Source organism: Corvus moneduloides, chromosome 6 (genome assembly GCF_009650955.1).
Source record: "Corvus moneduloides isolate bCorMon1 chromosome 6, bCorMon1.pri, whole genome shotgun sequence".
Classification (NCBI taxonomy): Eukaryota; Metazoa; Chordata; class Aves; order Passeriformes; family Corvidae; genus Corvus; species Corvus moneduloides.
Genome location: NC_045481.1, coordinates 8,372,661 through 8,394,263, shown reverse-complemented (window position 1 = coordinate 8,394,263; position 21,603 = coordinate 8,372,661). Strand labels below are relative to the sequence as shown.

The 21,603-nt window shown below is 44.5% G+C and overlaps 1 protein-coding gene across 7 annotated transcripts in view; it reads left to right on the top strand.

Moving 5' to 3' along the window:
- The window catches only part of CEP170B (centrosomal protein 170B), a 59,781-nt gene that overhangs the window by 25,013 nt on the left and 13,165 nt on the right, over positions 1-21,603 (top strand). For 2 of the 7 annotated variants that reach the window (XM_032110636.1, XM_032110635.1), the window contains exons 7-14: positions 5,344-5,445; positions 6,010-6,486; positions 8,725-8,787; positions 9,676-10,424; positions 12,435-12,620; positions 12,815-12,923; positions 14,370-16,142; positions 19,501-19,645. In XM_032110636.1, the coding sequence (XP_031966527.1) occupies positions 5,344-5,445; positions 6,010-6,486; positions 8,725-8,787; positions 9,676-10,424; positions 12,435-12,620; positions 12,815-12,923; positions 14,370-16,142; positions 19,501-19,645 (3,604 nt within the window). Of the gene's footprint in view, positions 1-5,343; positions 5,446-6,009; positions 6,487-8,724; positions 8,788-9,675; positions 10,425-12,434; positions 12,621-12,814; positions 12,924-14,369; positions 16,143-19,395; positions 19,646-21,603 lie in introns of all 7 variants that reach the window. The other 5 variants (XM_032110633.1, XM_032110631.1, XM_032110637.1 and 2 more) reach the window with 3 other exon arrangements.

Here is a 21,603-nt window from a genome sequence, read left to right as displayed (position 1 = left end):
TTTAGACACAGAGCTCTGCCCTGGCCTTTAATTTAAGGGTGTGGTGTTGTATCTGCTTTTTTGCCAGAACTAGAGAGGTGGTAACTGCAGTGTATTTAAGGTTTGACTGTATAATTGATACAAATAAATTTGTGATTATCAGCCTGATTTGAAAGTCCCTGAGATCTGTGTATGTTCACAGCAGGTACAAAAGACCAGGGCTTAGATTAGCCATGCACATATGAAATAAATAGTGTGGCAAAAAGTCAGAGAATTGCTTTATGATTATTCCTACTAGGTCTGAATTCTCTACTTTTGGAGAGGAGTTAAAAAGCAGAGATGTAAGGAATTAATTTTAAAATGTTGTAGCTAGATCATCTTTTTTTTCCCTAAGGCCTCTGCTGTAAGAAGCCTATTCTGCATCTTCTGGAGATGGACATTATTGTTATTAATAATGAATCAAAAGCAGTTTGACTTAAGCTGGATTTCTCATGCTTTTGTTATGACTTGCAGTAGAGAGCTTCAAAGCTGCGTGTGCTTCTGTGAGCAAAGAAATTTGCTGTTGCTGACTGTCTTTCTCTCATGATGGTCTGAAGCTTTGTGCAGATTTGGGCAAAGCACAGCCCTCAGTCCTGTCCTGACCACAGGGGACACCTTCAAGGGAAATCAGACCCCTCTGTTTAGTGGGAGCTGTGTGCTTGTCTTGAAAGCTCTTCTTCCTGTTTGATGATGGAAAGCAGCTTTAATACAGTATTTCTCCTTAGCCTTTCATCACCTGGACTGTATTTTTGGTTGTGCCCTAGTGTTCTGTGTGATTCACTTCTCCATAAATACATCCTTTGTATTGACATGTCTCATTCTCTCTTTTAGTGTCTCTCCTTCAGATGATCAAGAGTTCTGTATTAATTTAACAGGCCACATTTTTGTCAGACTGTTAAGCAAATGGACTTCCCTTGTTCTGTGCTAAAACAGCCTTCATTTTTCCTTCTGAGTGACTGCCCCAAAGACAGAAATCCAGGAGCAGAACATGTGTATGTCAGTGGTCTTCCCTGTATTACACCATCACTGGTAGCTCAGTTTTTATCTGGCTGAATGCTTGTGCTGACCTCAATTCAGTTATCTAAAAGGATGGTTTTCGGGCTGCCTGCCTGAATTGATGAGCCAAGAAATATGTCTAAATGAATTGGCACCATCTGGGCAGCCTGGCACGGAGTGGAGAGAGGTGGTAACGAGCTGCCATCAATTGGAGGAAGTCTCATGTCATTAAAATGACTGAGCAGTTCGTTTTCATTGGTGTTCTTCCCTTCACTGCTGACTTGAGCGAGCCCCACATTTCTGTGTTCTCGCAAGAGCATCCATCTTACACTAAAAGAGAACAGGCATGAGGTGGCTTCAGGGTGCTTTGCATGTTTCAGGACACAGGCAAACATGCTGCTCTGGATGTTGCAGGTTCAGGTTGAGGTTGCTACCCAAAATGGATCCCAGCTGGTGAAGAGCAAAGCCCGCTGGCACAACTGCATGTGTAGCTGCTCCCTGGCCCACTTCTGTCACAGCCATCTGTTTTAGCTGCCTTCTCATCGTGCTTTTTTTTTTTTCCCTCTCCCCTTTTTCGACAATATTGTTGTGTTAGAGCTGGAGCTGGGAGAGGTGTCAGTTGTGCTGGTAAATTAGAAGGGACAGAAGCTTCTGACATGAGCAGGGCAGCAAATTTATGTAGCTCTTTGTGCTGGTTTTGGCTGGGGTAGAGTTAATTTTCTTCACAGTGGCTGGTATGGAGCTGTGTTTGGATTTTTGCTGAACACAGAGTTGTTAATATAGAGATGTTTTTGTTATTGCTGAGCAGGGCTTACACAGAGCCAAGGCCTTTTCTGCTTTCCATACTGCCACGCTGGCGAGGAGACTGGGGCTGCATGGGAGGCTGGGAGGAGACAGCCAGGACAGGTGACCCAAACTGACCAAAGGGATGTGCTGGACCGTATCACATGCACAGTATATAATATACGGGGAAGAAGGAGGAAGTAGGAGGGGATGTTTGGAGTGATGGTGTTTGTCTTCCCAAGTCACTGTTACGTGTAATGGAGTCCTGATTTCCTGGAGATGGCTGAACACCTGCCTGCCCATGGGAAGTGGTGAATGAGTTCCTTGTTTGGCTTTGCTTCTGTGCACGGCTTTTGCTTTCCTTATTAAACTGTCTTTATCTCAGCCCATGAGTTTTCTACCTTGTACCCTTCCAATTCTTTCCCTGATCCTGCTGGTGGGGGAGTGAGTGAGTGGCTGTGTGGGGGCTTGGCTGCTGGCTGGGGTTAAACCACAACACTCCTCTGAAGCCAGATAAATCTGGCTCAGGATCTGGCTGCTTTCAGCGGTAGGCAAGAATGATGGTGACTGTGTCACTTGACAATGTTATTCAAAATGCAAATTAATATGAGTGCTCAGTGGAAACATTAATTGCTCTTAAAATATTGAAACTGTCCCTGAATAGCAAGATACTGACTCTTCAGCTTTCCATCTGTGCTTTTTGCAGTTTTAAAATGAAGTTCCAGTTTATTGTGGAGGCTGGGAGAGGAAAGGAATGAAACCCCCCACACACAAATGTGCAGCTTTGTCACAGATGCTGTAACAGGCATTGCAGGTGGGGCCATGTGAGCTCTGTGTCATGGGGCATGAGGAACCTTCTGCTGCTGTGCAGTGAGTGCAGGGCAGTGTCTCTCACCCTGATGGCCCCAGATCTCTGCACTCTGGCCAGCCTGATGCACTCTTTTTAGGTGTTCCTAGACCTGCCCTGGGGTTTTGACTTTGTGCTGGCTTTTGTCAGAGGGGCAGTTAGGGAAATTTCTAAGTACCTGTTAAGGCCCAGGGAAATTTGAGACAGCAGAGGAGCTGGCTCATTATTCTTTATAAATCCTTTTTTTCCCCCTTCAGCTTCAATTGCAATCCCAAAGTTCCTCATCAACAGAAAAGGTCTGACCAGAAGTCTCCCCTGGCTGCCTTTTCCCTGTAGTAGAAAAGCTCCTGGGTGACAAAGGCAGAAGCTCCTGTAGTTTGTACACAGATCAGACACAGATCTTGGAGCAGTTTCTGGGGAGACTTCTGTCCTGCAGGATGGGTGTGACCTGTCTTAGCTCACTTCTGCCTCTCTGGGCACAAAATTGCCTTGGAGTAGATCACTGGCATCTTCTAGACTGGGGGCCTTTGGGATCCCTTTGGGGCTGGGATGTGCTGGAGAGATGAGCTGTAATGAGGCAACTCCTTCCAAGATGCAAGCAGTAACAGCACCCATCCTTGGGAAATATGCTGCTTGTGCAACAGTTGAGTGCAGGTGGTCTTTGCATTTCATCTATAGGGCAGTTGATCCCTTTAGGCACAAATTACCTCAGACATAACTGGCTTTTGCTAATGGATTTGTGTTAAAGTGTTGATCTCCTTCCCCCGGCTTCCCCAGATAGCTGCTTCTTGGCCATCAACCCTAAGATCTGTACTGCAAGTCAGAGGATAATAATCCATTGTGTGCCCAAAAGAAGTGCCTGACGTTGGTGAAGCAGATCCTGCGTGGTTGGGATGGGGTCTAGTGGGCAAGTTACAGCATGGAAAAAGGATGGTGGGTTTCTGCTGGGCTATATGACAGAAGCTCTTAGCCTAGCAGAAACCAAACCCTACACTGGAGTGCCTCTGTTCACTGACAACCTTGTGAATAGGTTTTTTAATTCCCCCCCCCCATCCCATGAGTGGTTTAACCTTCATCAGTTATGAAACATATTGCTTGGCAATTCCAATTTATCATGGTGAGAAATGCTCAAATGCTTCCTCCTTTGAACTTTCAAAGCCGCCTACATAATAGGAACATGGTTTATCTTCCACGCACCCTAGGCAGAGAGGAGAGTAATACTTTCAGCCTCTTTTGATCCTCAGTGTGAAGGGAGGCTGCGTGGTTAACTTTGAAACATGAAGGAGGTCTCTTGAAAAGGGCCTGTGGGCTGCATCTGTAAAGTAAAATTTTTTGCCTGTGGACTGTCAATGTATGAGCTTATATATCTGGAATGATTCTAGAACAAAAATATCTGAAGTAGTGGCCACTGGGTCTGTGTAGCTTTAGAAACAGCAGCATAAAATCAGGCTTCTTTTTTAATTTGACTTACTTAATTCCCCTTCGTCTCATGACTTCCCTTATGCTAATGACTGCTTTCTGTCATGTCCCTATTAAAACAGGGAATGCAAAATTGCAGGACTGTTTGAGAGCTGCTTTGCACAGAGCAGTGTGTGGTTTGAAAACCACAAGCTGAGCAGCAGCTGGCAGTAGAAGCCCAGCTATGGCTCTGGAGCTGGAGCCAGTGTTTAAGACATGGCCAGTTATGGCTGCTGTGAGCAGAGGCAGAAGCAGCCTAACAAAGCTGGATCTTACTCTCAGGTAGAGAGTAAGATCTAGATGAAAGAACAAAAGCTACTTTATTTGCTTCTCTTAATCTATGAAAAAACCATAGTATTAACTGTACCACAGGCAAATTGGGTGTATTCTTTTTGCTTGTTGCATAAACAGCAGCAGCCCAAGGCACTACCAAACACAGTCTTGTTTTGTGGGATACAAAACGAGAAGCAGTGGATCAGCTCCACTGAGTGGGTGCCAGTTGTTGCAGTGAAGCCCTGATCTTTCAGTGAGTGCTCGCTGAGCAGAGAAATTATGTAAGCCTGGCTCTTCTAGAGGAAATTCTCCATGAGGAAAACCTCTGTCCTACAATTACTGTAGAACTCACTTGGTTTACTATAAGCTTTAGAGAGCAACAGTTTACTACTTCTTTATGACTGTGTAAGGAGATGGCTTTACCATTTTCCCTAAGTTTGTAACGATTTGAGAATTTCCTATTGGGGAATGTGTGTCACTTAGAGTGGGAGTGGTAAATAGTGGAAGAATCCCTAGTCTGGACACATCCAAGGATATGGTGGGGCAAAAATGTAGAGCTAAAGTCTTCCCATTTAAGGTGAGGAAAAAAGTCAGATTTTCACCTGATTTTTAGGTGAGTTGAAGACAGTTTTGTGGTTAGTGTTTTGTAGTCTGTCCTGCCAAAAATCCTCCACTTTGTATGAATAATAAGACTAGAAAGAGACAAAAGCCAGTATCTGGGGAATGCATCTGTGAAAGACAAGGAAGGGGGGTGGAGTTAGTTATCTTACAATAGAATGTAGACAGGAAAAAAGGGTCATACAAAGAAAAGCCTGAGCATATTATTATGTATCATTTGCTGTTGCTATAACCATGGTATAACAGGTTCATGGTCTCATCTGACCGTGCTGTTTTTCCCCGTTTGGCATGTGGTTGAACCTGGTAAATTGATATTTTCTGTGTTAAAGTATTTGATTATCCTCTTCTAGAAACGAATACTTACCGCACCCCTCTCTATGGGCAGCCCTCCTGGTGGGGGGAAGATGATGCAAATAACAAGGAGGAGAGAAGGCAAGAGGAACATTACTCAGGTAATGGAGGTGATGTGGGGTGGGAGAAGATAAGGGACACAAAATTTTGGCGCACTTTTGATATTTGCTGTGTGAAGCCATCCTGTTTCAAGACTTTAATTACCGCTTCTTTTTTGTGCTTGTATTTGCACATTCCTGTGTGTAGGTTGCTGCTGCTGAAACTGGAATAAGGGAGAATTAAAATGTTTTCCCTAAAATATTTGACCATTAGAAACAGCAGTTGTGGAGTAAATCACTGAACTTGTATGAGAACTAGTTATATGGCAGTGCTGTATCTGTTTCTCACCTCATCATCCTTGGGAGCCATTTAGTCTTAACATTCCTGTTATTGTCAATCTGTGTGTATGGAAGAGGCATCTTATTTTCACTTGTGCAGTAAACCTGATGTTTCTATCAAGCATGTGCTCTACTTCACAAAGAAGTGTTTTATTTCAATGCACACACAGTGTATCTGTTCTCTAGCAGAGAGAGGTTGTGATTAGTAGACTTTTCAAGAAGTTGAAACAAATGAGTTGAGTAGTACTGAAAAAATGTGATTTTATCCTTTTTTCCCCCCTTTTGTAGAGAGATCAAAAGAGATAACCCAACATGAAGAGGAACTGAATGGGAATATTTCGACTTATAGAGATGCCCAAGAACAATCTGTGTTTGCCTTCCGGAGAGAGCCAAGTTACTTTGAGATTCCAACTAAAGAATTTCAGCAGCCATCAAAATCTCCAGAAACACAGGTCCATGAGATCCCAACAAAGGATGTTGATGCTGTGGTAGCCCCTGTTGTACAGAGTCATGCCTCTTTCACCATTGAATTTGATGATGGTACCCCTGGTAAAATAAAGATAAAAGACCATGTAACTAAATTTTCGCTCAGACAGAGAAGACCCTACAGTAAGGAACCAGCTCATACAGAGGTGATGTCAGCGGAGAGCAAAGTGGCTGACTGGCTTGTCCAGAATGACCCAAGCCTGATGAGAAGGCAGTCTGCGGGAGATGATGTTTACAGTACCAAGAGTGACCTGCCAGTTCATGTAAGGACGCTTAAAGGTGAGTGAATGTCTTGTCATGTGGACATAGTGCTCTGTTGGCCATGCAAATGCAGCATAATAAAAGATAAAAACCTTTCTCCTGTCAAGGAGAACTGGACTTAATTATCTCTGCTCCAAATTTGCAAGATGAAGAATATTACTTTAATGACTGTTAATATTTTGAATGCAGCTAGCATGCTCTTCACCTGGCCCTGAAGTCATGTGTGATGTTGGCTTGAGAACATTCTAATGTGACTCCTCCTGTCTATAATGCCAGCTCAGCAGTAACTGGTTGAAAAAAGGATTTTAAATGTCTAAAATAATTTCCACGTGGTCAGGCAGGCTGATAAACACAGGTATTTTAGTGAATTTTGTTCTCTTTGCTTCTCCTAGCTGATGGAATGACTTTCTAACTGTAGTCACATCTTGTTATGAGTCCAGAGCAGTCTAAGCATGATCATCCTGTTGTACTATGTCTAAGTGTGATCATCTGGTAATGACCAGAGCCAGCTGGTTGGATGACAAAAGATCCTGACACAGAGACTGCTGGTAGAGTTGAGATACACGTGATCCCCAGTAGAGGAAATTGTTGTGCTTGTAGGTAAAGTTTTCTTCTCTTAACCTAAAGCTTGTCTGAAATCCTCTGCTCAAAAACATCAGATTTGGTGGACCTGTGTCTTGTTAAGTCTGTCACTGAGGAATTCTTTGGGGATTTTCAAAGGTCTGAGGTGAAATGTGGAGCCCAGTTCTTACTGCAGCTGGTGGGATTTGCATGATTCTGATGCAACTTTGAATATATTTTGCAAGATTTAGGCTTGCTCAGGTTTCCCTCTTGGGCCATGCACTGAACAGCTCGGAGGAGACCACTGATTCCTGCATTCTCACTGCCTTGCCTCTGGAAAAGCTATTGTTTTGAACTGCAGCTTGAGCTGATGAAGTCATACTGAAGGTTACCAGACCTACTTATGCTTGAGGCCCTACTTAAACCACGACAGAGCTATACCTTGTTTTCTCTTAAAGGAATATTTGCTTTGACCTTCTTGGAAAAAATCCCCAAACCTTGTCATAATATGAAGTTTTATACCTCCAAATTGCTGTTTTGGGTACATATTTTTGGGAACCCTGTACCGTCATAAAGGTTTCATATTCAGCCATGGGGTTTGGCATGGCATGGAAATTGAACTACTTTGTTGCCATTGCTTGGTTCTAGTCCTTCCCAATAAGGGACAGGGTTAAGGTGCCCTGTTTGGGTATTTAGGGTTTTATTTTCAGTGTACTGTGACTGTGTGATGAAAGGGTTTGTGTGTTGGGATTTTTTATGTTATTGTCATACTGGATTTTGTTGACTTACTGGAGAACATTGTCAGGGATAGAAATGTGCTTCAGTGGTTTTGCTCTTTCCTCTTGGAGAAAACTAGAGAGTTGGGCAACTGTTGCTGTTGTGATGCACAGGAACACTAGAGACTGGCTTCATTTGCCTCTCTACAGTCCATAAGGCATGGAAAGAAGCTGAGGTAATTCAGTGCATAATTTGCATATCAAGAAATCAATGCTGGACATTTGATTAAAACATGCAGTGTTGATGGCCTGAGGAGTTGTTCCACCTCTACTTTGGCAGGTATCATTTATCTACGATAGTTGTGCAACGTGTTCTTCTGGCAGGGCTAATTTTGAAGATATCTTGGAGGCTACTGCTGGCTGCCTACCAGGTTTGGGTCTCCAGGATTAGAGATGCCCACCATAGGGGCTCTCTGGTAACATCTGTTCACTTCCAGGAACAATGTGATGAATGTAAAGCCTGGTATCAAGACTGCAGGGTTCAGGCCTTAGCACCTTGAGGGGATGTGCATGGTGTTCTGCTGGGGCATCCATGAGCATGGTGCATGTTTTCCTTGTGTCCTCACTGTTTTGCATTCATCAGAGCTCTTAGCCAAGACCTTTAATTTAAGAACTTTCCCTTCCAAGGGTGAAGCTTATCAGCCCTCAGGGCACAATGCAAAGTTTGCTGGCTTTTCTTCATGAGTGTGTTAGGAAACTCTTTGTAGAACTGACTCCTGGTTGAATGGACCTTGCATTAAGTTCTAATCTTTCACAGTTAACTTGACGTAATAAATGGTCTTCACCCATGAGTCTGGAGAACTTGCCAAGTAGGTTTGAGCAGTTTTCCTTTCAAACACGTGGTGTTTTAGCCAGTATATCTTGCTACATATTACAGTCTAGAGCGCAGAGACCTCTTTCCCCGTTCTCCCGATGACAGGTTCCTGGTCGTTGACTGAATCGTGTTGTGTGCCTTCACACCCGTTTCCTTCTCCAAAAAAAGGTTTGTTTTTTGTTTTACTTTTAACCTTTTGTTTTAACTTTCTGTTTTACTTCAACTTACTTTCTGAGTGTCCTGAGCTAAGGTGCTGAGGGGCAGGCAGGCACTGATCCATAGAGACAGTTGTAAAGATGGTTGTTGCTAACGTAAGTGAAAATAATTATAAACTTAGTTTAAGCTTAGTGAACTCTTAAGTAATGATTTAACCTTTGCTTGGCTGGTGATAAGATGGTGTAACTCATGGGGGTGTCATGGTGTGATTCTTAAATCTTCAGGAAAAGTAAAGAATCCTGCAAAATTACTTTTCTATTAGCCTCTGGTTTGTTTTCCCTTGTAGAGGAGAGTGACGTGGGTGGGTCACGAGATGCATGTACTTGTAATGCACTGACCTGGTCTTTCATCATGGGCATTCACTTTCATGGGATGCAGTGCAAGGGTTTTATTTCCTGATCCTGCAGAGATATTTCTGCTCTGTAATGGAGAGAACCCAGTGAGGTGGTCTTGGACTACAGTAATTGGATAAAATGGCAAAATGATATAATAATTTTTACTGAAGTTGAAAAAAGAAGGAAACAAGACATTAGGTATGTAAACCAATTACCATTACAAAATCAGAAATCCATGAGGTTGGAAGTACTTCTTGAATTCTTTTTAAATAAATAATTAACTTGGTAGCCAACCGGTGGTGAAGAGTGGGGTCAGGAGAGAGCTGCTTTCTCTTTTATTTCTTCTGATGGGGTGCAATCCCTGTACCACACAGATGTCTGTGGAGTTTTCTAATCTTACAGAATGCTTTTCTTGTATCTGAAATGATAAAATTAAACTGGGAGATAATAACAGGGCTGCAGTAACTGAGAGTATGAAGGTCAAATGTACATACCTTGTTTCCAGGCCATAGGCACGAGGACGGGACTCAGAGTGACACCGAAGACCCCAAGGCAGAGAAGGAGACGACGCCGGGCAGCGAACGTCCGGCAGAGCAGACGAGGCTGCAGCGCCAGATGAGGCGTGACCCCCACGAGATGCTGCACAACAAGCAGGCCTTTGTCATCGAGTTCTTCGAGGACACACCACGGAAGAAGCGGTCCCAGTCCTTCACACACAGTGCTCACTCATCCCAGAGCGACACGGATCCGGGGCTGAAGAGCAAGGTTGAAAAGCGCAAGAACGCATTGCCGGCGGAGAAGCCGGGAAATTCAGTGCCGCCATCCCACCTCACAGCCCAGGCAGGCAAAGCCACCACCAATTCCTGCGGGACCCAAAGAACGAGCTCCTTCAAGAGGGAGAAGACAGAGGATCGGATCAACTCCTCATCTTCTTCTGCTCCCAGAGCCAAAAGCTATGGGAGTGTTGGGAGGAAGTCTAAAATGGCTCAGGATTTTATGGCCGAGTACTTGCGTGAGACGGCTCAGTCTGGGAAGCCAAGCGCTGAGAAACCAGCCCCTCTGCCCATGCCAGTAGCTCCACGTGTGGTTATATCCTCGGAACCAGAGCCCGCCTCTGCTCCACCTCCAGAAGTGAAGTCTGCCCAGGGCAGGAGGAATGATGAGGAAGACAGTGTAAGCGAGACCGGCACATACACCATTGAGACCGAGTCTCAGGACAAAGAGGTGGAGGAGGCGCGAAAAATGATAGATCAGGTAAATGCTGCTTTTCTGTGCTTGGCCAGTGAGCTGAGGGCTGAAGGCTTGAAGGGCCTGAATTAACTTGCCATGAAGGGATGCAACTGGGTGCAGCAGGGGGTTATGGTTAGGGTTGGAAAATCATCCTGGGTGACCTGTGCTAAGGATAGGCCGCAACAAACCGTGAGGCTTGTCTTTAAATAATCCCATCAAAACAACAGAATTACAAACAAACAAAAAACCACAGAGTAAAAGAAGGCAAGATATGCCCACGGCAAAGAGCTGCCTTGCTTCAAAAATTGAATTTGGATGCAAAAGTGAAAGAGTGGGTTTGCCATCTGTTTAGAGGAAAGGCAACACCTGAATAAAGATCAGGCTGATCCTGCTGACAGCAGTGGCTGGGAGCAGCTCTGCTCTTTCTAGGACTGCTCCCAAGCCTCTGCCTTGGCATTGCATCATCTCCTGCCCACTGTCAGGAAGATGGGAGCTGCAGCCCATCACTGATGCGTCATCCCATGGTAGGCCACAGGAAATGCCAGGGGCTGGTGCTTACAAGCCTCAGTGGCAGATGTTTCTGTATTTGGCTGTGCCTGATTAGAAAGGCAGTGCTTGCTGCAAGGGCAAGCGGCAGCTGGCTGTGATAGCAAAGGGTGTGATCTAGGGCAGAGGCAATCCCAGATGGATCTGTACTTGTTTGGATTTTGCAGAGTGAATGATAGCCTAAAAACAAAACTCCAGAGATGAGGGAGGCTTAAGAAGAACCCACCCAACTAAACAACCACAGGGCAAACCAAAGTTTGGCTGATTTTCAGGTTTAACTCTCATCTGCGGTCTATTATGAAAACAAAACTGGCAAGTTGTTATGAAGATTTAATGAAATGTAGTCAGGAGGATGGCAAGGTTTAAAGGAAGCCTTAATTGAACCTGGCTTTAGAGCTTTGTGTACAGTGTTTATGAGCCTGGATCTAGCTTCTCTCTTTTGTTTTTTATTATATTTGTTCCTTACATCTTGTTTGAAATGTGATCGGAAGCTTTCAGGGCATGGTATTTAAGCCACAGCAAGGTCCTAGTCCTGACTTTAGATGACTAATTGTTCTGGTGGGGAAATATGAGGGAAGGTGCCACAAAAATACAGGTATTTCTGGGGAGTAGTCTTGGCAGCCATGTGACTTGGGCAGGCAAAGTGACCAGCTTCTGGTATTGACTGTGCCATAGACTTGGTGCAGTGCAGACCTGCCACTTGTGAAACAGCTGATAACTGAACCTCAGTGTTCCTGTCCAGGAAGAAAGAAGATTAATTTTGGACTTGCTTAGGTTTTGAGGTGTCTTTTCTCTGTATTCCTCCACCATTGCATGCACATTTTTTTAACAGAAGTGAAAGCAGAGATCTTTATGGCCGTCTCTGTTCATCCAAGGCAACCTCTGTGGTGGTATCTTCCTCTGATCTTCTTGCAGTCAAGTGAGAGGAACAAGCCCTTCTGAGGCATGAGTCTTGGTCACCCCTGACAGGAAGGCCTGCTTCAGGGGGAATCTGTCCAACGAGCTCAAACACTCACCCATCTCAGGTGCATCCTTCCCCAGTTCCTTGTGGCAGTGCAGGGCTGTTTTGCTCAGCCCACTCTCAGCTACAGTCTATGAAAGGCACTGGGGATGGAGCTTTCCCATTTTCACCGTCTAGCTCCTTGTGAATGAGCTGGTAAGTAACTTTTTCTGACACTCATCCTAAATTTCTCTGGGCTGAAAAGGGACTCCTTTTCAGTGAAAGTTACTGCTGTTAAAGGCAACACTCCTAAATAATGAGGGTGAGAGGAAAGGTGGGTGTGAGTGGATTCTATGATTATATTTAAAGCTGCTACTGTGGAGTACAGAAGAAAATTATTTACACAGTTCTCATGGAAGCATTGGTGAGTGTTTCTGGCCCCTTGGGATCACAGTTTGTGTGTGACTAATGTTTCACGGATTTGGATTTTTGACTAATGTTTTTCTGTTTTCTTGCATTTTAATATTCCCATGCAAACATCTTTTCAGGTTTTTGGTGTTCTTGAGTCGCCTGAATTTTCCAGAATCTCTTCAGCCTTTAGGCCAATCATTAAAGGTGAAAAAGATGACTGCGGTTCTCAGCATCTAGTCAGTGAAAATGGCACTAGTCAGAAGTCACCCTTGCTCCAGGCATTTTCCTCAAAAGCTGTGAATGGGTCTCAGGCTGAAGCGCAGGTATGGGCAGCCCAGGTGGATTTCCTGGGATAGTGGAGGTGTAGATGGGTTTTCTGTCTGGATGTAAATGTGATGTGTAGCTTGATTTCCATCTTGAGCAGACCGAGTGATGTCTGTATGAGAGGAGAGATTTTGTGGCTAGGATTTGGTGTACAAACCGTCTTTCTGACCTCATTTTCCCCACCTTATTGTAGATGTCTGCAGCCGCTCAAGGGAGTCAGAAGTGGGTGTCAAGGTGGGCGAGCCTTGCGGACAGTTACTCTGACTCTGGATCTGTCTCTGGGCAGGGTGATGGAAGTGCAGGTAAGTCTCATCTGACACCGCTGTTTGAGGGTAGCTGAATCTAAACCAGGATGATAGAAAAAGCAGAAATTAAGGGCATCTGTGTGCCTGGCTGTAGCTTATTTTCTGTTTTAGCTACAGTAGTTGGAGATGGGAAGCACTGAGTGAATTGTTCCTAGTGGATTGAAGATGGAGAGAGCCTCTGGTTTGCATTTTGGAGTTATTCAAGAGGTTCTTAAATATTAGGTTTGACATGACTAAGGGGAACCTGGGAAGGAGAAAGCTTATAAGGGCTTTGGGTGCTAACCAGCCCTGAGCTGTGATTCCTTAGACTGCCTTATGATGCCGGATGAGAACCCTCTGCACGTAGCCTTGGAGTTAGTTCCTGACTTGCATGTTTTTTGTGTACTTCTCCTGTGTCTGGCTGTGCTGAGAATTTAGGCTGTTCTAGGGTTTGCTGTTGAATGGCAGGTTTAAAGGGTGGAGATCAGCATAGAAAACCAGATATGGTGGGGAAGAAAGGAAGTTGGAGGACATCAGACTCCTGTCATAACTTGGAAGACACCTTACAGACCCTGTGGTTCTCTTGGTGTGTGAGAAAAGGAGAAAAGCACTTTGTTGGCTTTTGGAAATGTTTTCAATTTTTTTTTGATTGGGATTACTTGTCATACCTTCTTGCCATCGATAGCTATAGATAGATCCAGTAAAGATTAGAAGAAACCTTTGTTTCAGAGATCACTGCCACTGTTTTCACACCATGTAGGATACCTGACTCCTGGAGTGCTTGTAATATTACCATAGCCAAATAACCAGTTATCTTGGTATTTAATGGTGGTATCAGATACGGAGGCCTGGCCAGCAGCATGGGAGAAATATGAGCACTCTTTCTATGGAGCGTGTCCCTGCTGATAAACCCACACATGCTGGGGCAGTGAGCTCTAATTCAGAGCCTCTTGATTATTACAGGCTCTTTCTCCTGGGACTTTGCTCTGGGATATGAGTGTAGGAGAACTTGTACTGTGAAAAACACCATCTATTTAGTCAATGGGTAATGTTGTTCAGAATGGCACTTAAAACATGGCATTACTGATGTCTGATGGCTTTTCATCTCATTCTTGTGGCCCGATTGATGCTAGATACCAGCAATGTCTTTATCCTCTATAGTGCTTGTACTGAGAGGTATATTATGGGAGAATGAATCTGACATACTAGCTTTAGAAGGGAAGGTGTTGAGCAGTGTGATTCAGCAAAGGAATTAAGTTTAATGTCTGTATTGATAAACCCAAGAGAGCAGGGACCAGCCAGGCCTTGATGATGTTAATATTAGACAAAACCTTAGTTCTGAGTACATCTTGTGAGTGCTTTTGTGGACTTGCACTTTGCAGGATCAAGCTCTTCCTAAACAAATAAATAAAAAAGTGGCACAGTTTTAAAGTAGTTGTTTCTTTTCCACTTAACTCTCTTCAGAAAGTGGGGTACCCCCAAAACCTGGGGAACCAGAAAACTCTGTGCCCTCGAGAACAAGACGCCTTCTTCCCCAACTTCCACCAAGTGATAAATCAGACAGCCCCACTCCCACGGTCCTGGTGTGCCAGGAGTCCTATTCTGAGGTTACCAAGAGAACCATCGTGAAGGACCACTGCGTGGAAGCCTATGGCGATTCCAGCAGCCGCCTCTTCATCCAAGAAGACCTGGATCCGGATAGCCTCAGCGATGCCAGCAGATCTGATGATGGCTTCAGCATGGAAAAAGGCAAGAAATACAAAGAGAACAGCAAAATGCTAGAGCAGATGGGGGAAGACAATAGATCAGAGAGCCGGCAGCCGGGAGCCTCCCGGATCTCTCACGTGAGAGCTGTGAGTGAGCCAGTTTCTACTTCGTTCTACATTGGTGATGACAGCAATGATGTGGGGGTTCCCTCCAAGCTCTCTCTGAGTGTGACCCATGCTCGAGCAGACAAGGACAGCAAGGATCCAGAGTTTTCCTTCAGGTGTGCTGGCACACCAGTTTCTGGAAAGCCACCAGTCAAAGATGTTAGTGCTTACATAAACGCGGCTGGAAAAGTTGTTATTTCCCTTCATCAGAGTCTTCCTCAAGATCAAGAAAACATGTCAGGAAAGGAAACATCTTTTGTTCGACAGGAAAGTTTTACCAAAGATAAATCAAGCAGTGGTGTTCCTCAAAATAAACTCCCACATATTTCAAGTCACCCTCTGCTTAAAGATTTAGAGGCTGTTCGTTCCACTCGTATGGACTTTAGTCAGGACACTCATCTTCTGCTTAAGGACACTGAAACTGCCTTGGCAGCACTGGAAGCCAAATTGCTTGGTCAAAGCCAACAGCTGGAGCCCTCGGAAACTGCTGGTCAGCTGGAGGACTCCTTGTCAGGGGACTCGGATGTAGACACTGCCAGCACAGTCAGCTTGGTGAGTGGCAAAAATGTCCCAGCAAGTGCCCCGAAACGCAAAGCAGTCGCGAGCTTGCAGAAGGAGAAATCTTCCTCCACACCATCCATCCAGGACCAGTGTGGGCAGCCCAGCGCTCGGGACAGGCTGACGGAGAAGCGGAAAACACAAGCACCAGAGGCACCAAACCGAGCAGAGGCCGCCAAACGCTTCCAGATGAAGCGGAGCACTGGGACTCGAGGATCACTTGACTTTACAGATGATGAGAGAAGTTCAAACTCTCCCTACTTGCCGGTCCCGGATGCAGTTGTATCTGACCATGAGCACTCGGTAACCCGGCCAGTTCCCAGGAGGAAACCTTACACTCAGGCCACCAAGGAGGACCAGAGCAAAACGACCTCGAATGTGCAGAAAATCCAGCAGGTTCTCACCCGGTCCAACAGTTTATCCACCCCACGGCCTACAAGGGCCTCAAAGCTACGCCGCGCCCGGCTGGGAGATGCTTCGGACAATGAATGCGTGGATGCTGAGAAAACAGCCTCCAACCCTGACACCACTGCTCAGGGCATCAAGCAGCCCACGGAGACAAAGAAGCTTTCCCGGCTGGACATCCTGGCCATGCCCAGGAAACGGGCAGGTTCATTTACAGTGCCCAGTGACTCGGAGACAGCGCAGTCGAGGACGGGGTTTTCAGGCCGCAGCGCGGAGTCCTATCGAAAGATGGGCGTTTCGGACGTGAGAGCTGCAGCCAGGAAAACAGCGGCCGCTGCCTCTGCCAAGCAGCCTTTCAGCAGGACCCGTTCAAGCAGTGTCAAGTATTCCTCCTCATCATCCTGTAAGTGCTCCTGCTTTATATTTCTCCCCTATTCCCCTGTTTCTGACTTACAGGCTGCACATGGCTGCCAAGGATTAGTATCACAGTAGTACAGGTGCTGCCTTGGTGAGTACAAAAGTCTGCATTAATGAGCAGCACGGATGTTGAGATTTCCTCTGGGTTTGGAGACAGCAGAGCACTCTCATACACAGTGAGATGGTATTGTGGTGATGTCTGTGGGAATACTACAAATAGCTACTTTTCTTTTTTTCTCCAGTGGTTTTGTTTTTTGAACGACCAGCTGCCATTTGACAGTTGGCCATATTTTTGTTTAAAAGATAGAATTTAACCCCTTTTTAATACTACAAGAAATTCTGTTCTGTTTTACTTGTAACATTCAAAGTTTTCTCCCAGAGAACTTATAATGGTGTTGGTGACAGCTGATGTCCAAAGTAGCCAGTTTGAAGGCATCTGAAACAGGAGAAGTTGTGAAAGCTGTTCCCTTGTTCTTCCTGTAAATGTAAATACAGAGCTGGACACTGCACATTGATTACTCCAAGAGATTGACACTTCTGTGTATTTCCACTCACTTTTGCCATAGCTAAGGCAGGTGTGCAGTTGTGATTCCCACGAGGCAGAGGTGTGGGGTCTACATTGCCCTGTAGCTGAGCACTCAGCAAACCCTTGAAATAACAGCATTTGTCGTATCAAAATCAGCCTTCAATTAAGAAAGAGGTGGGGGCAATTCAGATGACAACTTTAGGATGGTAATTGGTAATGGGAGATTGTCCCTGAAACCTTTGGTCTGAGTTCAGGCCTATGCCTGTAGTCCTTCACCTGCCATGGATGTGGCAAAGCAGATGTGTTTGCTTAGGATTTTAGGAATGATTGGTAGCCAAAGGGACACGAAGAACCCCTTTGACTGGATTTCTCAGTCCTGTTGAGAGGAATGCTATTTTCAGCAGTTTCGTGATTTTGTAAGGGGGTCTTAGAGTTCTGGAGGTGTGTGTCCTTTAATATATTTTCATACAGCTGAAGTATTTATCCCTCTTGCAGTATTCATTTTTATTGCATGCTAAAAATGTTACTTGCTGCTTGTTTTGATTTGGATTGTTTTAGTGGATTCAGCTTCACCTTTAATTTTAGTGATTTTTTTTCTTACACATGTGTATATGCATGTAAATCAGAATGTGATTAAGCTAAAAGAGTATGTACAGTCTCTTCTCTCGCCTTTTTTTGAGATGATGCTATTATTAACTTCTTGTTAAACAATAACGATTTTAAAGCAAGATAATGTGGTCGGAGTTTTCCGAACAGGAGGCGCTCTTTGCACTCCCTCTGCCTTTGGACCACAGGCTTCAAGTCATTCGGAGAAAAATGATAAGTGTTGGCCAGTTCTTTATTTAAATGAATTGGTTTTTGATTTCCACAGCTCTGTAGCAGCATGCTAACACCTTTCCTTGTCCATAGTTACAGCAGATGATGCTAATCCTTCCTCTGAATTAGTTGCTCTTAAAATACTAACCTCCTAATTCCTTGATAGGATTGTGAACTTTGTGCAAGCTCTAAATACATGCTGGTGTATTTTGTGCTTCATCCTGCTTGCTGTCGTGTGATGCATGTTCCTATACTAATGCTGTTATAGCCATAGCAAATCAGCAGCTAGAGCTCCCTTCCTGCAACAAGAGTGACATGTTGTTAGACTGGACTATTGCACTGTGCCATCAAGACTTTTTTTAGCATGATACAACAACTCTTGAAAGCTTTGAGTGTCAAGCCTAGAGGATAAGGAGGCAGATGTGGCTGATTTATTCCAGGAGTTCTTAGTGTTTAGCTAACCACAGGAGTTCCCAGCTCTCCCAGTGGGAGAAAGTTAATCTTGCTAGTGGAGGAACAGCATGAACTGTCTGGCCATGAGACAAGAAATGCCAGTGTATTGTTGGGCCATATGAAGTAGCTTTCTGTGAAAGTCACAGATAACATCAGGATAATCCAAGTCACCAGTTCTGAAGGCTAAGGGCCTGTCTCCCCTGCTCCTCTGTGTACATGATCTGTTTACTCAGGGTAATCGAAATGATACTGAAGGAGCCAATTCAGCTTTCCCTTGGTGTACAGAGATGGAAAATCAGTCTCATAATTTTAAAATTGCTATTTAGTGACTGGGTGACCTCTTGATTCTAAAACTGCATTTAAAAAAAAAAGGGATACAACTCTACTAATTGAATATGAGCAAATTTATTTTTTCTGTGTGTGTGTATATATATATATATATATATATATCCTAAGCCAAGGCATTTTTATAGGTATGGGTGAGATAGCAATGTCTAGGAATTATTCTTTCACTATATAGTAATTATGTATAGTTTCTGCCTGCATCTTACATGCCAAATTAGTTGGTTTTGTTTGTATGATGTATGATGCTGGCTTAATTCACTTGGAGTGTTTCAGTCTTAGAATAGTCTTGGTAACACAGTGAAGTCTTTCAGTGTTGTAATTCTAAATAACTCATCTGGTTCTGTGTTTGGTGGCTCTTCATTCTCAGGGAAGGACAGAAGGGAATGAAGCAAGTACCTGTAGAGAGTATAGTGAGGCAGCAAACATTGGGAGCCCGGTTTTCAAATAAGGACACCTTGACATTTCCCATGCAAGGAGGACCTGGATGTCTACAGATCTGCAGAACAAATTGGGATAAGTGGGCAGCTTCCACTTGGCTCCAGGGTTTGGAGCCAGTCCTGACTGCGTGAACACTCTTTCTTGTAGAGTGTCGTTAATGGTGAATTGTGAGGCAGGAGGTGAACACAGGGGTGTGGACTCCTGTAAATAACACCAAGCACCACAAGCTACTCTTCACTCAAAAACCCCTCCTTCTGCTTTTACTTGCAGCTAATTAGAAAGGTATCTGCAGGCTTGAAAATTGGGCTCTCTTTAGAAAAGGACTTCTGTGGGACTGTGAGGAGTCTGAAATGTGTACTTACACACAGAGCTTCTGTGCATGGAAAGCAAAGTCTGTGGTAATAATTTACTACAATGGAGTCGTTAACACAGTCATTATGATTTTCCATTGGAATTTCCTAGTCCAAATTTGTACAGTGAATGGGAGCCGTAGAGGGGCTCAACTTTGAAATAAGCTCAGAGAATGTGCTGTTTTAAATTAAGATCTGCACAGAAACTCTCCTTTCCTTGTGCTCTTGGGCTAGTTTTGTGTTACTTTTCATCCTTTTGTAGTTACTCTTTACTACTGTCCTTGGTCTGAAACCAATTCATTTTTTATAAGCATCAAGGCGGAGACCACAGGGTTCAGATTACACTTCTACTTCGGAGGAGGAATATGGCTCAAATCACAGCTCCCCTAAACACAAACGCTCCCATACTTCAACAGCCACACAAACACCGAGGATACGTGGCTCTGGGCTGGGCAAGCAGAAGCACAACGGCAAAGAAACGGATGACGATGAAGATTTTGATGACAACCCTGACCCATACAACTTCATGGCGCAAACAGCAGAGATAGCAGAAATAGCCAGGTGAGGTGGGGCTTTATCTGTTAACCCACATGTTGAAAATGAGTTGTTTTCTCCTTGGTGTTCAAATCAAACCCAGGTATGGGGGTAGAAGGAGAGGCTCTCTCCATTTGTTTGTGTGCCCACATCTCCTTTATATCTGAACATTGACTTGGAAGGTTTTCATGAGCCTTCCCAGCCTGGATGTGCTGGTTGTACCTTGTATCTAGAAAAGGCCAAGTTGCGGGGCATTTTCTCTAGGCTTGTTTCTTGTTCAAGCTGTGGGAAGTCTTAACTGTTTATACCTGCATATCTCTGCTCTCTGCTGGAAGTCACAGTTGTGTGTGTGGCATGGTTGGTGTGAGCTCTCCTAATCCTCTGCAGGGGAAGTCAAATGGATTAGCAAAGACTGAGTATGTAAACTGTTGAAGCTGCTTTGCCTGAAGCTGGTGAGGGAGCAGTAAGAAATCGCTGCAGGGCAGAAACCTCTTTGCTTGACACAACTGAACTGAACTCTGTCTAGACCTTGTATATAAATGAGTTGTTGCTTAGCTTGATGTCCCTGGGTTGCTTAGCTTGATGTCCCTGGATACGGGACTTTCTGTGTACTGGTGGTCTGATGGTTGCCTGGAGGACCTCAGCAATAAAACAAATAGTTTCTTTTTTTAAACAGTGGCATTTGAGGTTTGTCATCTCTAATATGCAACTATGTTATGCCAACTTTCCAGAAATACTGGTCTTCCATTGTACTCGCCATGCTTGAAATACTTTGCCTGAGGAAGCTGCCTTGTGTCTGCTTTTGGCCACATCGCCCTCGCTGCTGCTGCGCTCACCTCAGGAGGGGTTTTCTTGCCTGAAAGTTGCTGTCAAGCTGCTAGAAAGTGTGTCAGCCTTCAAATCAGGCTGCTCTGCTTTCTACCTGTGCTGCACGAAGCGTGTGTGTGTGTGTGTGTGAGATGCCAGCTTCCCTCCCAGCAGCGTTCCCAGCACCGGGGAGCGCTCCGGCTCGCAGCAGCTATAAATAAAGGGTTGCGTCAGCCTCGTCTGGCGCTGCACGGTGCAGGGCTCTGTCACGGAGTCTGCCTGCTAATTGCAGTTCTGATTTCCCTTGCTGCTCCCGAATTAACTGGGAGGGGTTTAGAGGAGTCAGAGAGAGTTAAAAGGGAAAATGCCACTTGTTTACAGTACTGAATCACATAATGGAAGTGTTTGGTGACAGCTCTATCCAACACAAAGAGGGGGGGTACCTTACGCAGGCAGCTCAAACCGTGTTTTATTAATTCAACTATGCATTTTCTTTCCAAGGAAATGTTTTGATGATCTGACAGTTTTGTCACATTGCTTGTTTTCCTTGTGGGTCCCTTCCAATTTGGAATATTCCATGATAACTTCTTTTTGTTTGGTGAGGTGTTTTGGGGTATTTTTTCATTGGTTGGTTTGGTTTTGGCTTTTTTCATTAAAAGAAGACAGAGTGTTTCAGATGAAGCTGACTGGCTGTAGGATTATTTTTTCTTTTGGAAGTTTTCCTTTAAAATTACCACAACAGCTACTTCTGGTCTGAAGGGGTTTTTTAAAGCTCTGCTACCAACAGACCAGAGACTTAGGAACTGTTTTTGAGCTCTAGAGCAGGTAGAGCAAGGTGCTGCCAACACTGAGTGTTAACTGGACACCTGTCAAGGGGCTTGAAGTTTCAAGACTTGGTTTCTGAAAACCAGATCCCTCTAAGGTATGCCATGCTTACCCTCATAATCCCTCAGCTCTTCTGGAGAATGTGGAGGCATATTTTGATTTACAGTCTGAAGACCACAAGGAAAAGGAAAGAGATATGGAGGTTTTTTTTCTTTAAGTTAAAAAAAAAAAAGTTTTTTTCCCCTATATGTACTTTTTGATGGAAAACAAAGAAGTCCAAAGAAGAAAAATTGTATTGTATTAAAAAAAATTAACAAGAGAAAAAAGTAGAGTGGATGGGTGGGGGAGCAGTA